The sequence below is a fragment of the Rhipicephalus sanguineus genome, chromosome 5 (assembly GCF_013339695.2).
Source record: "Rhipicephalus sanguineus isolate Rsan-2018 chromosome 5, BIME_Rsan_1.4, whole genome shotgun sequence".
Classification (NCBI taxonomy): Eukaryota; Metazoa; Arthropoda; class Arachnida; order Ixodida; family Ixodidae; genus Rhipicephalus; species Rhipicephalus sanguineus.
Genome location: NC_051180.1, coordinates 33,620,546 through 33,633,602, shown reverse-complemented (window position 1 = coordinate 33,633,602; position 13,057 = coordinate 33,620,546). Strand labels below are relative to the sequence as shown.

The 13,057-nt window shown below is 46.8% G+C and overlaps 2 protein-coding genes across 2 annotated transcripts; one reads left to right on the top strand and one right to left on the bottom strand.

The window, feature by feature from the left end:
- The first annotated feature begins 4,572 nt into the window (after positions 1-4,572).
- Positions 4,573-7,623, top strand: LOC119392815 (uncharacterized). The gene is made up of 3 exons (XM_049415917.1): positions 4,573-4,632; positions 6,080-6,379; positions 7,341-7,623. The coding sequence occupies exons 1-3, from the start codon at positions 4,573-4,575 to the stop codon at positions 7,488-7,490; spliced, it is 510 nt and encodes a 169-aa protein (XP_049271874.1). The 3' UTR covers positions 7,491-7,623.
- A 1,204-nt stretch (positions 7,624-8,827) lies between these two features.
- Positions 8,828-10,565, bottom strand: LOC119393456 (uncharacterized). The gene has a single exon (XM_037660483.2). The coding sequence runs from the start codon at positions 10,493-10,495 to the stop codon at positions 8,921-8,923; it is 1,575 nt and encodes a 524-aa protein (XP_037516411.2). The 5' UTR covers positions 10,496-10,565; the 3' UTR covers positions 8,828-8,920.
- Between the last annotated feature and the right edge of the window lie 2,492 nt (positions 10,566-13,057).

Below are 13,057 nucleotides of genomic sequence, written 5' to 3'. Positions count from 1 at the left end.
CAAGGGTGGGACAATCCCGGAGCCCTGAGGCAGTGCAGCGCTGCGCGAGGCGCAGAAAGCTTCAAAAGGGGGGCGGGGAGGGATCAATACAATCGACTCAACAGAAAAAAAGGTGGCTGTCGCATTCTAGTCGTCTTAGGCGCATGCATAAGGGATCGTGCGAGTTTTTTATTTTTTTTTATTTTAGACGGTCGGTTCAATCGGTTGTGCAGCTTGCCATATCTGCAATAGGCACGAAAAGTCATTACATTCCGCGTTCTTCCCACAGGGTTTCGCTACACAGAAGAGCGTCGCTCCCGGCGTGAGCTTCTCGTTGGGTCAGTCCGACGCAATGACCACTATCCCGACCATGGGCGCCCAGCTGTCCGACCTCGTGCGTACGGTGCGTGTGAGGGCGATGGGCGTGCTCAACTACGCTCGCCACAGCAGCCCGAACATCAACATCATGGGGCCCATGTTCAAGGTCGGTGCTTATTAGAACGGAATAGGATAGCGCAGAGTCATGATTGCACCTCGCCTGAATGCGCAAGTAATTAGGGAGACCCGCACTTTTGCGTTTCGTGCCATCCGTGGCCACCCTTATGCACGGTCAATTAAAAGGAGGGATGAATTGCGCTTTTTCCATGATCGATGCTTTTTAACAGGCACTGTAGCTATGCGTAGTAAATAACATGCGTTGGTATATAACAGCCATGTAGCATACCATAAAATATATAGCTTAAAGACACTGTCATGCCGGCATGCGTTAGCTACATGTTCACGTGGCATAAAATTAAATATGCAGTTCAATGACATTATATTGTGACAACAGTAAGGAGTGAAAAGTGCTTTGTGTCGTTTCGTTGCCTAATACTGATAAACATTCGCCGCATAAGCCAACGCTTCAACGAGCGGACTTGTCTTCGTTAGGGTCCTGATGAAAAAGAGCGCCCATGTTGGGTCCAACTGAATTAGACGGTTGTTGACCACTTCAATCCGACATATTGTGAACATCTAACTTATGTGGGATATGATTTACTCGTAACGACAATATAATGCTGCATTCTGCATAACCTTAATAATTATTCACATGTTAATGTAAATCCTTGGCTGCGAACCTGCATCGTGTATAGACAGCAACAGATAAAATATCATTAAGGACTACTTATGTTTCAATGTGACTAGCAAAGGCACTGCTTTACTGATCAGGCGTTTTCTTTGACGGTGAAATATGCTGTAGAACGAGTAGAGGCGATAATACCTGTGGCAACGTGTTTTGTACAGGCTTTTACAGCGGCCCTTTCGAATGAATCAGGTCTGGTGCCTATGACTTTTCTTGGCGTCTGGCTGTACACGCAGAACGCGGCTACAGAGTTTGTATCCGAAGTGCTGTCAATGCAAGGGTAAGCATGACCTGTCTTATATAATTCCGACTGAAACATTTCCTTTTTGGAGCTGTGCCTTGCGCAAAGTGGCCGGGGCGTCGGAATTAAAGCCGCGAGGACCACCTTGCTCCATTTCCGTTTCTGTTGTAAATGCATTATATTTTTTTATACTGATAGCGATCACTGGTGTGGCGTATCAGTAGCTCAAAAGCAATGTCCCGAAAATTTTTACCTGGACGACTTTAGTCATCAATTAAATTAAGAGAAAACCAAATGTTGTCACGTCGTCTTAAGACAGGCCAAGCGTGTGTTTTATATTCTCCAGATGTAAATTTAACTGCGATGTTTACTGGTACCTGTGTAGTTGAACTTTTCAAATGGGGATGAACTTTTTATAGACGCAGTGATTGTCAATTATTGCGCGGTTTTCTAAAGACCTGGAGGTCAGTGGACACCGGGAAAGAAATTCATCGCGGTATTTATATACACGGAACACGCAGCATGTGATAACTGCACCCGTCCCCCACTGGAAGAGTCCGAAAGCAAATGTTCTCAATTGACGCAAAAATAAAAATGAAACATTGACGTGCTGCTCACGACGCCTGCCTTTGGTCCTAGGCCTTCCGGAGGGTAAAGGTGGCAAGTAAACCGTTCTGCGAATGCAACATCAGGGCTCCTCGGCTATCGTAACTGTCGAAAACTTGCATGACCGTAACCCTGCAAATTGTTTCAGTGGTGGGACAGGTCCGAATGAGTACATATAAGGTGTTGACATGCCGCCCTCCTAAGATGATGAGGTGTGTGTGGAGGGGAGAGGGAGGCGCCTCCCCTGCCCTCCCTGTGCGTACGGCTGTGGTCGCTGCGCTAAGCAAGCGATACGCGTTGGGACGCTTGAAGCGGCAGTGGGGTGCACCGCGGATGCTGCGCCATCTCTTGACAGGAGCGCGATTCGAGGTCGGAGAGTATAATTTGATCGCCTGTGATGCCGCAAGCGCGTTATTTGAAAGGCTTGAAAAGGGACCGAGAAATAAGGGGTTTCTTGGTCGTTTTTGGTGCTATATTGTCGACAGATTGTCGCGACAGCTTTAGCGTCTGGCGCGCTGAAATGGCGAATAGTTGAAGAATACCTACTGTCATGGGTTAAGCAGTAATAGTTAAAGCTTTATGTTGAAAAATTAGTACGTATGCAAAACATGGGACGTGTGGATATGGGAAACAGGTAACGTTTCTGGTAAGAATTGTCTTCGTTCAAACTTTCCTTTTTTTTGAACATCGCCCAGGTGGTCGAAATTATCCGGAGCCCTCCGCTACACGTGGTGTCTCTCATACCCCGAGTCACTTTGGGAAGTTAAACATCATAAAGCAATTAACCTTTCAAGCAAAGTTTTTACAACTCACAGATTTCGGTGGCAGCGTCGAACGCGTACTTGTATGCACCGTTTCCAAATAATTTATGCTAATTGATGCTGATTTATGCTAATTGATCGTGATGTCACTTCCCATTTCACGTTTCCACATTTCATTGTAGTCTAGATATGAACGCATTACTGTCGTTGTTGCCTGTAGCAACTGAAGTGTTGCGCTACTATAAGCACGTGTATGAAGGTCCGATTCCCGGCATTGAGGAATGAAACAGTTCGGAGGGAGTATTGCGCAATAAGAAAGAAAGAAGAAAAGAAAATTAGGCAGATCACACACCTTGTGGGAATCGATGGCAGGTTTCATGCGAAGCAGTCAGCGAATAGTTCTATGTTGCATTTTTTTCGCGTTGAGCCAAGCGTTACGAGGTGGATCGATGTGCAGTTTATATAGACATGGTGTGATTCTGCGACAGAATACCTGACTGCCACGCAGAATGCTTGGGTTCGATTCCTGCTGGGATCTTGATTTTTGTTCTTTGCATTCGTCGGATCAACGCTGCCGATGTCGGTTTTTCTTGACGTTCTCGCATTTAAATACCAATGCCTGTTCTCGCCGTTCCTGCGTAGATATAAACTGTCAATCACCTGTGGCGCATACCCGTACACCGCGGCCCGTGGTAAATGGGTATGTGCCATTCGTGTCTAGAGAAAAGGGTTTGACGACGTACTCGACAGGATTTTCATGTTATTCATGTCATAACCAGACAGTCATATTCGTCAAATCCTCTTACCCTTCCATGCCAATTTTGGTCTACACCAAGTTACGGAGGCGATCACGAGAGCACCCAGACGTAGGCGGCTAGATAGACAGATGGAGAGATACATAGATAGAAACGCTCAAAGTGCCTTGGGTTCGCTAAGAACTAGTTGCTTCGCATTTAAAGGAACGAAAGAAAGAAAGAGAGCGAGAGAGAGAACGAAAGAAAGAAAGAAAGAAAGAAAGAAAGAAAGAAAGAAAGAAAGAAAGAAAGAAAGAAAGAAAGAAAGAAAGAAAGAAAGAAAGAAAGAAAGAAAGAAAGAAAGAAAGAAAGAACAGTTGTTAGGCACGCCCACGGCAATCTTCGCTTGACCCATTTTCCCGATTGGGGAAGGGCTCCTCAAGAAGAATAAGTGCAGTATCGTGCTATGTATTCTTTTTGAGCACACGATATTAAATGCCTCGGGCCCGTGTACTTGGATTTAGGTGCACATTAAAGGACCCCATGTGATCGAAATTGCCGGAGACCTCCACTACGGCGTTCCTCATAATCATATCGTTGTTTTGGGGACGTTAAGCACCGACAGTTATTATATGAGCGCATAATATTTTCCTTCCAGAAACCTGAACACAATAATTCTGCAGACCCACATGTCCGAAATTCACGCGTCGCCTTCCACGTGCATATCTAGACCGATATGCGTGATGGCATCTGTGGACACCCTTCCCAGCTTCGTAAGTATTGTTGACATAAATACTTTGTGCACGCAACCGCAAAGCCACAAAACGCTTATTGCTGCACTCTGCCTGCTTTAGCACAAACTTGATAGAAGGATGACGCCCCGCCACGGTGGTCTAGTGGTTATGGCGCTTGACTGCTGACCCGAAGGTCGCGGGATCGAATCCCGGCCGCGGCGGCTGCATTTTCGATGGAGGCGAAAATGTTTGAGGCCCGTGTACTTGGATTTAGGTGCACGTTAAAGAACCCCAGGTGGTCGAATTTTCCGGAGCCCTACACTACGGCGTCTCTCATAATCATGTCGTGGTTTTGGGACGTTAAACCCGAGATATTATTTTATTAGAAAGTAGGATGACGACCCATGCAGTGCTTTCCAAGAGACACAACCCCGAGAAATCAGAGGAAACAAAGGTCGGTGACATTGTCGCCCTTGGATATATGACGGTTCACAGGTTATTAGAGAACAAGACGACCACGCGTAAAGTGTGATAAGTTCATTGGGCGAAGTCATGCTTTGCGCAAAAAAGCATTAGAATCATTTGTACGTATTATGTAATCGTATTGTTCCGATTCGATATTGTTGTGTATTTCGCTGCGCTTCAGATATTTCCTGTGAAGGAAAGCGTATCGCGAAGATATGCTCGCATGTTTGTGACCTCAATGTAGCGAAAGCGCACTGATAAGTAAAAAGCATACAGGATAGGTGATTATTATTTTAGGACAAGATAAGCCCTGAAGGGCTTTTTTTTTTTGGTGTTGAAGCGGGAAATATGCACGGGCTAGGCCATGGGTGCGATAACAGCAAATGCATTCGGCGCTCATTGAATTGAATGCAGGTGATAGCGTCTTTCCGATTTTGTACCATTGGCTCTAAAACACCAAGACGCGCTCCCCGTAAGCCTGTAAACAAGCATTCAAAAGAACATGTCACAATCATAAGTATGGGCTGAAATTCAGAAGCAGCACATGGACACAGCGCACTGTGCACTGTGGCTTACGCGCACATTTTGCACGTGGAGGGCACAGTGCAGCAGCACCCTTTCTTGTTGCCTCTGTTCTGCGTCCCGTGTTAGCGCTGCTTTTGAATTTCAGAATGTATTAACGAGCCTGTATTCACACAGCTTCAGTATATGTATGACCGTCTGTATTTTTTTTTTTGCAGCTTTCAGCATAGAACGACGGCGTTTAGTCAACATGCTTTATTTGGCATCGCGAGCGCAATCTCTAGCGATAGCAGGAACGCGATAATAATATAATTGTTTAAGTTTTACGTCCCAAAAGCACAAGAGACGCCATAATGATGGGCTCCGGAAATTCCCACCACCTATGGTTGTTTATGTGCACCTAAATCTAAGCACACGGGCATCTGGCATTCTTCCTCTATCGAAATGGGACCGCCGCGTTCGGAATTCGATACGGGAACTTTAGTGTCAACAGCCAAGCGCCATGTAACCAACAGACAACCGCGGCGGATAGGAACGAGACAAAGCAGCCCATTGGGGTCACGCTAAACGGACCTCGTGTGGCAGTAAAGAGGTGTTCGCTTATAACACTCCCGCATTGTCGTTGCTCCGACGAGAAGGAGGGGGAGGAAGCGTCGTCTTTTGAAAACCAAGCTAACTAAGTTTTAGGATGCTCACAAATAAAGATAACTTGGTAACCAATCGTTCATTCTATAGCGATAAGTGTAGTACATGTTCAGTACGACATGCCGGTCATTCAGGCTACCTAAACCTTTCGGCCTGGAAAGGGCGCTTAGGGATGGATCGAGAGCAACGGCGCGCCTCATAATCATATTGCCGTTCGGGCACGTAAAAACCCCGCAATTTATTTCAACTTTCTTTTTTTTTCGCCGTAGAGTATAGCCGAGGCAGCCGTGACGTCACTGCGGGAAGAGAGCGACAAGCTGCGCCTCTTGTTCTCCTCGACGCTGGGCGTGATGCTGTACGCGGGCGCGCCGGGATCCGAACAGCCGTCGGGTGTCGACAAGCCCTGCGCGTGGTCGTACATGGAGGACTATGACTTCGTATGCAACGACAGCGTGCTGAGCGGCAAGCGGCGCTACGACTCGGCCGGCAAGTACGAGTACGTCAGCTACGAAGAGGACGACCGCATGTACTACGTGACCTTCGAGTCCAACAGAAGCATCGTCGAAAAGGTGAGACGACTCGCTCGAGAACTTCCCTTCTCGAGAAGAAGGGAAAACAGAGGGGCTCGATTTACGTTAGACAATTTCACGAAGTCAACAGGCAACGATTAAAAAAAAAAGAAAACATGAGGTAAATTGCTCGCTTTTATTAATCTGAGCCGAAGAAGGTAAAGAGAAGCGAAAATAGATAAAAAACTCATTGGCGCAGATGGATGGGATTCGAAGCTGTGTCTTCGTGTTACACGTGCCATGCTCTTGACATGCGGTCCTCGCTACTTCAGCACCCTTTCCTCGTAGTTGGTTTGGTTTGTGAGGTTTAACATCCCAAAGCGACTACGAATGACGCCGTAGGGGAGGGCTGCGGATAACTTTGATCTCGTGCGTTTCCTTAACGTAGGTGCTGTAGCTGCTAGTGAAAGATACTTCTTCGTTGTGCGAACTTCTGCGCAGCAAAACGAAGCGAAACGCCGCTATTATTTTATTCACAGCACAATAATACCGGCGAGCACAGAAATTGACTACCTTATCCAAGTACGGGGGCTAAGGAGTCTGTTATCAATATATGTGTCACGGTACATGGTAGCATACGCTCTGATGCTCGCGTACGTTCCAGAATCATCATCGAAAGCATTCGACAATGTCGCGATACCTCAAGGCGGTGCTTACGCCGAGCGATAGCGCGTGTAAAGGTCTTAGGCGGCGAAAAAGTTACTCACATTGAAAAGGCAAAATAAGCATGCGTAGCAATATAATCACGATGAGCACGAATTCGTATGTATGTATGTATGTATGTATGTATGTATGTATGTATGTATGTATGTATGTATGTATGTATGTATGGTATGTATGTATGTATGTATGTATGTATGTATGTATGTATGTATGTATGTATGTATGTATGTATGTATGTATGTATGTATGTATGTATGTATGTATGTTGATTCTTTGTTTTCGCCTTGCGCTGTTGCAGTACCAGATGTACATCCCGAACATCTCCGAAGGCTGGGCACTGTTCGACATCCAGCGTGACGTCGGTGCCAAGTGTTCTCCTTTCGGTTTGAACTACGAGCGACTGGAAACCGCACAGAACATAGCTCGCAACAGAACTCACGTTCTGTAACGTTCGGTTTGGCTTCGTGGATACACCAGTCACAAAAGAGCGAGTGTTTGCGTGTCATTTTCTAAGGCAGGCTTTTTACACTACTTCGCAGGCCCACTTAGACGCATCATTCCAGAAAATAATAAATGCTAATTCACGACGCGTCAAATTAGGAGGATTCTGTTGTCAACTCCCTACTAATATCACTCTTCCGTATACTAAGTCATGTGCGTTACATGAAACTGTGTGTTTAAACTGCGCGCGACAATGATTGTGTATATCCCGGCCGCCTAAATTGTGCCTTTTAGAACACGACAAATGGTACCTACACTTCTAGCGCCTTCAGAATTGCTTAGCGCGTATTTCAGAGCGGGAGAATTTAAGAGTAAGTGGGATAAACAAAAAAGGAACAAACGTTTCATGTACCATTGCTTTACAACGTAGAATGTCAGTTATTAGCTGGGCGGCTTCTTAGCAGCCAGAAGATTATCCATTTCAATGATCGGCATCCAAGAGGGAGGCACGTCGATGTATGCACTGCAAAGCCCTGAAACCGCAACGCTAGATCACCTACCTATTTTCCCTCTTGGCATTCATCTTCACGTATTCAGCTTCACTGGAGTAACACCCGCCTTTATAATATGCGAATTGCGAAGGTTTACGCACCGTTACCACGATGTGAATGTGTTGCATGTCATGGGGAATCGCGGAATAATTTTGACCATCTGGCGTTTGTTGAATGCGCATCTAATGCATGGAACACGGACGTTTCTGCATTTATTTACAATCGAAATGCGGCCACCGTGCCGGGAATCGAAACCGCGCCCTCCTGCTCAGCAGCGAAACATCTTGGCCACTAAGCTACTCCGGTGGGTGCTCTTCATGTTTTCACTTCAGCCAGATATAGGAGAGTACCTTGTTGGTCAATTCAAAATTCAACAATCCTATTGGCATGCGAGTGTCCGAGCAGTGAGTCCCACGTTGAATTGCCCGGATCTTTGCAAGATTGCTTTGAAACTCATCACCAGCGCATTAATTTCTTAAGCAAATGAAAAAAAAAATACCTCGAGAAGTAAAGGCTGCCCTTGACTGATACAAACATAGTAGGGCGTAACATGTATTTTATTTGCACTTTTAAGAAACATGCATTTTTTTTTCAAGTACATGCACGCAACTTAGTGCTCCTAATTGCGAGCATGAGCGTTCTAAGCCGAACGACTGTCACCCACCGCTTTCCGTGAGCACGCAGTTATGTAGAATTGCGTTGTAACGTGAGATGCAGATAGCGCATGCGTGTCACCATTGCAAGTAAAAACACAGTCAATATACGCGGCGTTTCTGCGTTAAGGTGCCAGGACGAGAGTCAGCCAAAAAAATGAAAAAAAAATATTCTGGCATTACAAATAGGAACATAGGAGAAAGGGCAGGTGTGGAGGGGGGGAACAGCGGTCTTAACTACGGTCATGATCAGTGTTCGGACGATATAATTCGAACTGCAAGCGTAGTTGGTCGTTTCGGATAAGGTTGCTTTCCTTCAACTCTCGGAGGCTAATGTTGAGGATCGGCCCTTCGAAAAGCACTTCACGAAAATGATAAGTCGTCTTGGTTGCGCCGTTCTTCCAGCTGTCGCCCCCACCTACTATTATGTCACTGCCGAAGTCAGTAGGGTGGACGAACCGCACCATGGGAACTAAGCTTGGAGGCCAGGTTAAGAAGTCGTCGTATATGCCTCCGAGCGCGCACGGAGTCAGCGTAAGCTCGCCACTGTGTTCGTGAATGGTCAGCCGAAAGCCAATGAGGTATCCGTAAAAATAAGCACACGGGCTGACACAAGTGAGCGAGCCACACTCGCCGCTGGATTCTTCGCGACATGCCCAGTCATCGACCGTCCACTCGAGCGGCGCCGAAACGTTGAACGCGTCGTTAGTGACTCCGAGACACGCGACGCCGAGCAATTTGAGAGCTTTCGAGAAGTCCTTTCCAGACATCGTTTTCTTAAAGGCCATATCTGACTCAAGTGAACCTATCTTTAAGCTCACTTCTGATAGAACACTTCCCTGTCTGGAGTCATTTTTGGCCTTTCCAGGTGCTTTGTTTCGCTCTTCGATTAACGCCTTCATGAATTCGTTTTTCAGGCTGTCCATGAAGCGGTTGGATAGCTCGGAGAACTCGAATACCTTGCGTTCGCTCGCAGCCATGAAGTTCTTAGCAGCCGTTGATATTGGCTGAACATCGGCTTCTGTAGGGCCTTCATGTCGTGTGGCATCCTTCTCAACTAAGAGCGTCGCACCGGTGGTTTGCGCGGTGCCTGCCATGACGTTAGCAACAGTCTTGGATTTGGCCTTGCTGTAGCTGCCTTGGACACTACTGAGGCGTTGTTCGTGTGTTGCAATCCTTGTATTTAGAATAGGCTGCCCGAATTGGACGGAAACGCCCCTATCTGAAGAGAGCAGCTCTTCGATAGATTCGAGCCGCGCTTTCATCGAGGCGTTCTCTTCAGATATTTTCCTCAGCGCGTCCTTTACCTCCAGAAATGCGTTGACAAGGTTGTCTCCGGACGGTTGTCCTGGACTAGAAGACGATGCTCGACATGACTGCAGGTGGTCGGCGAGGTCCGTATGTAGAAATTTGTCGTAGCATCTGGAACACCTGACGACGTGGAATCGGCAGTCGGTGGCGAAGTGCTTCATCATGGAAGGAGCGAGGTCTTCGGCGTCACAACCATGTTGCGCGTTCCAGCAGCGAACAGTACGACTGAGAACACTGTCTTTCCTGTAGACGGAGATCGCCACGTCTTCCTGCTGGAAGACTGCTCCGTCTAAAGGACAGCAATTACGCTTGATTCCGTTGCGACAGTAGCAACTCAAGCAGAGCAGGTGGCGGCAGGGCAACGTGACCGCTTTTGCTGGCACAAGACCGCAGGCATTGCACACTCTGGTCGAAGGAATGGCCTTGACGAACGTAGTCGGGCGCCAGTCTAAACCGCAATCGAAGCCAAAGAGTGTCTGCGTGCAAGTGGAAGCCATGACCGATGGTGTACGGTCGCGATGTACTGGCGTAGTGCCGCTGGTGTGCAGGTAGTGACGAAATGGCAGAACCGCGCTATTCATGCAGATAGGTTCAGCGCTACCTATTAGTATGTGTATTCGAGAAAATAGACGCGCATGCGCGTAATCGCATTATATGTAGTTCTTGTGCGATTGCGTTTCCTGGTGTTGTCGTATGAAACGATGATTGCACTAAAACGTGGCTCACGATGCCACTGTGCCGCCCAACGTCTTGATTGGCGCTCTAACATCCAGAGTGCCGTATATCAGTTTCGAACCAATTAAGTAAGTGCACTTGCGCGGGTAAGTGCGCAGTACACAGCAGAGCAGTTATAGCTAACCTAGCTACCTTGGTGAAGCCGCGCGCAGAAGGCTCAGCAAGGCCACAAGCTTTATTTGCTGTCACTATCACCTCAAAAGCCTCTCTAAATACAACAGTGGGTTCAAGAATGCCGGGTAAACAAGCGGCCAGAATATACAGCTGTACGGGAACGCGGGATACATACAAGCCCAGGCGAGCTTATCAGTTAATTTCTACATCCCTGTGCGTCCTATAGAACATTACCGTAACACGCCTTAAAAATTTAAGTGACAGGGTGTTACGTGCAACATTCGTCGTGGATTTGAAATGCCACGTGTACAAGGTTTTGACAAAGTATATTGACTGCATTCTTGCATTGCAAGAATGCAGACTGCATTCTGCAGTCGACACGCAGTGCTGGGCAGTATCGAAGATACATGTATCTTAGATACTATCTTAGATACTCTATGGGTATCTTGTATCTGTATCGCGATACGTCTCGAAAGACGAGTATCTGTATCTGTATTTCCGATACATTCGATAATGTATCGTGTATCTTAAGATACAATATACTTCTGTCGCAACACAACCATACGAAACAATAATCGCTGGCCAAGCTCCGCTTCTCAAGCTGGTACTGGTGCCACTAAGCCATCTGAATAAGTCTAAGGGCAGTCACGCAATTTTATTTTTCCTCTAGAGTCCTTCAGTGAGCGCAGAAGATGAGGAAGACAAGCGCGCGGACGTCTAAGCCCAGCCCACGTACCTTTTGTTTTCTCGATTTCTTTTCTTTTTATTTGCGCCAATGCCGCGACACTTGCTCTTAGCCACTGTCCTGCGCCGCGTACTCCACTGCGTGCAGTGTGTATCGCGCGAATTCTGATGTTGCTACAGTGTCGTTATATAAGATTCTCTTGCTTCTTGCGTCTTGCTCCGTAACAAAATGTGATGAGTGCAAGAATGGGGTTGCTTTGTGTCTCGTGGATTTTACATATCAGCGATTTGAAGGACCTCGTGGATGTAAGTTTGACTTGCATGCAATGAATTACCATATATGCGAATAAGATTGTAACAACTTTAGCACCACTGGTACTGATGCTAGATCATATAGAGCAAGCGTTTATCTAACAGAAAATATCTTGGCGTACCGTATTTTTCATTTCCTGTTATATTTATTCAAAGAATTTGTGAAATCATAAATTGATTATTTGTACAAGTGCTTTCTTAGCAGCCATTTTGCATCCCACACATTACCTAGGTCTCTGTACTATTTTTCCGGCCTGGTCACTGCAGTATGTCTTTTGTAACGCGCTCCCAAAATAAGATCTCTGCTTTATTCTGGCTGCTTTTTAACTGTCTACTACTGTTTACACATTTACACGTTGCGAAGACGATTTTGAAAACAAATATATAATTATGTGGGCGTCACTTGAGTTACAGTACAAAACATTCTGCTTACCGCGTAGGAAAATAGCGAAATTGAGTTTGCACTGTAATAATGGAAATCATTAGGAGCCATCTTAAAGATGTTAGGAAGGGGATTCGAGAAACGTCATTTTACAGAATACTCCATTTGACTCATGAGCGTCCCAACGAGCAGTTTCAGGCAATTTTTCACAGGCACTGAATTTTCGATTGTCTCAACAGGTGAATTGACGATACTTCATGCTCATAGCAATTAAGGGCGCCGTCTGTATTGTGTTTCTTTTCTCACTCAATGTGAACGTTTGATACGGAACCACCTCTTTATTAGATGCGAACCAGCTCTTTGACTAGCCTGTGTAACGCTGTCCCTCCGTCCGCACGAACGCGAGCCAACGCGCTTCCCTCGGCGCAGGTGTTAGAGCGGTGCCAAGTAGGTCACGCCGCAGCTGGGCGTTGACGTCACGCTCCCTTCGCACGCTTCCCTCTAAGGTGCGTGCGTACGTCCAACGTCACTCTCTCCCTCACCCGCTGGAGCGCCCGCAGCTGCCGGCTCCAACGCCCGCTCGCCTCCCGTGTCTGCGTTTCAAACAAACGTTTACACCAGTAAACGCTACACCGAGTTTCGCTTAAACGAATCTTCCAGCGCTCACCGCAGCACCCGCGTTAGCGCCGTTCAACCCGTGACGCCATCCGAGCGCAACGCTGCTGCTTCGCATTCCATCAGGGCTCCCTTCGGGGAGATGCTCCAATTTTTTTACTTATATTTGTTTTCCTCTTTTAGTCCTTCCTAAATAGTTTTCGTATTACTAATCGCC

What these genes read in the sequence shown, in the direction of transcription:
- LOC119392815 (XM_049415917.1), top strand. Translation starts at nt 4,573, where the DNA reads ATGACGACCCATGCAGTGCTTTCCAAGAGACACAACCCCGAGAAATCA. An exon ending in AGAAATCAGAGGAAACAAAG is followed by an intron (nt 4,633 to 6,079) that starts GTCGGTGACATT and finishes TTTTCGCCGTAG; the next exon opens with AGTATAGCCGAGGCAGCCGT. An exon ending in ACAGAAGCATCGTCGAAAAG is followed by an intron (nt 6,380 to 7,340) that starts GTGAGACGACTC and finishes GCGCTGTTGCAG; the next exon opens with TACCAGATGTACATCCCGAA.
- LOC119393456 (XM_037660483.2), bottom strand. Translation starts at nt 10,495, where the DNA reads ATGGCTTCCACTTGCACGCAGACACTCTTTGGCTTCGATTGCGGTTTA.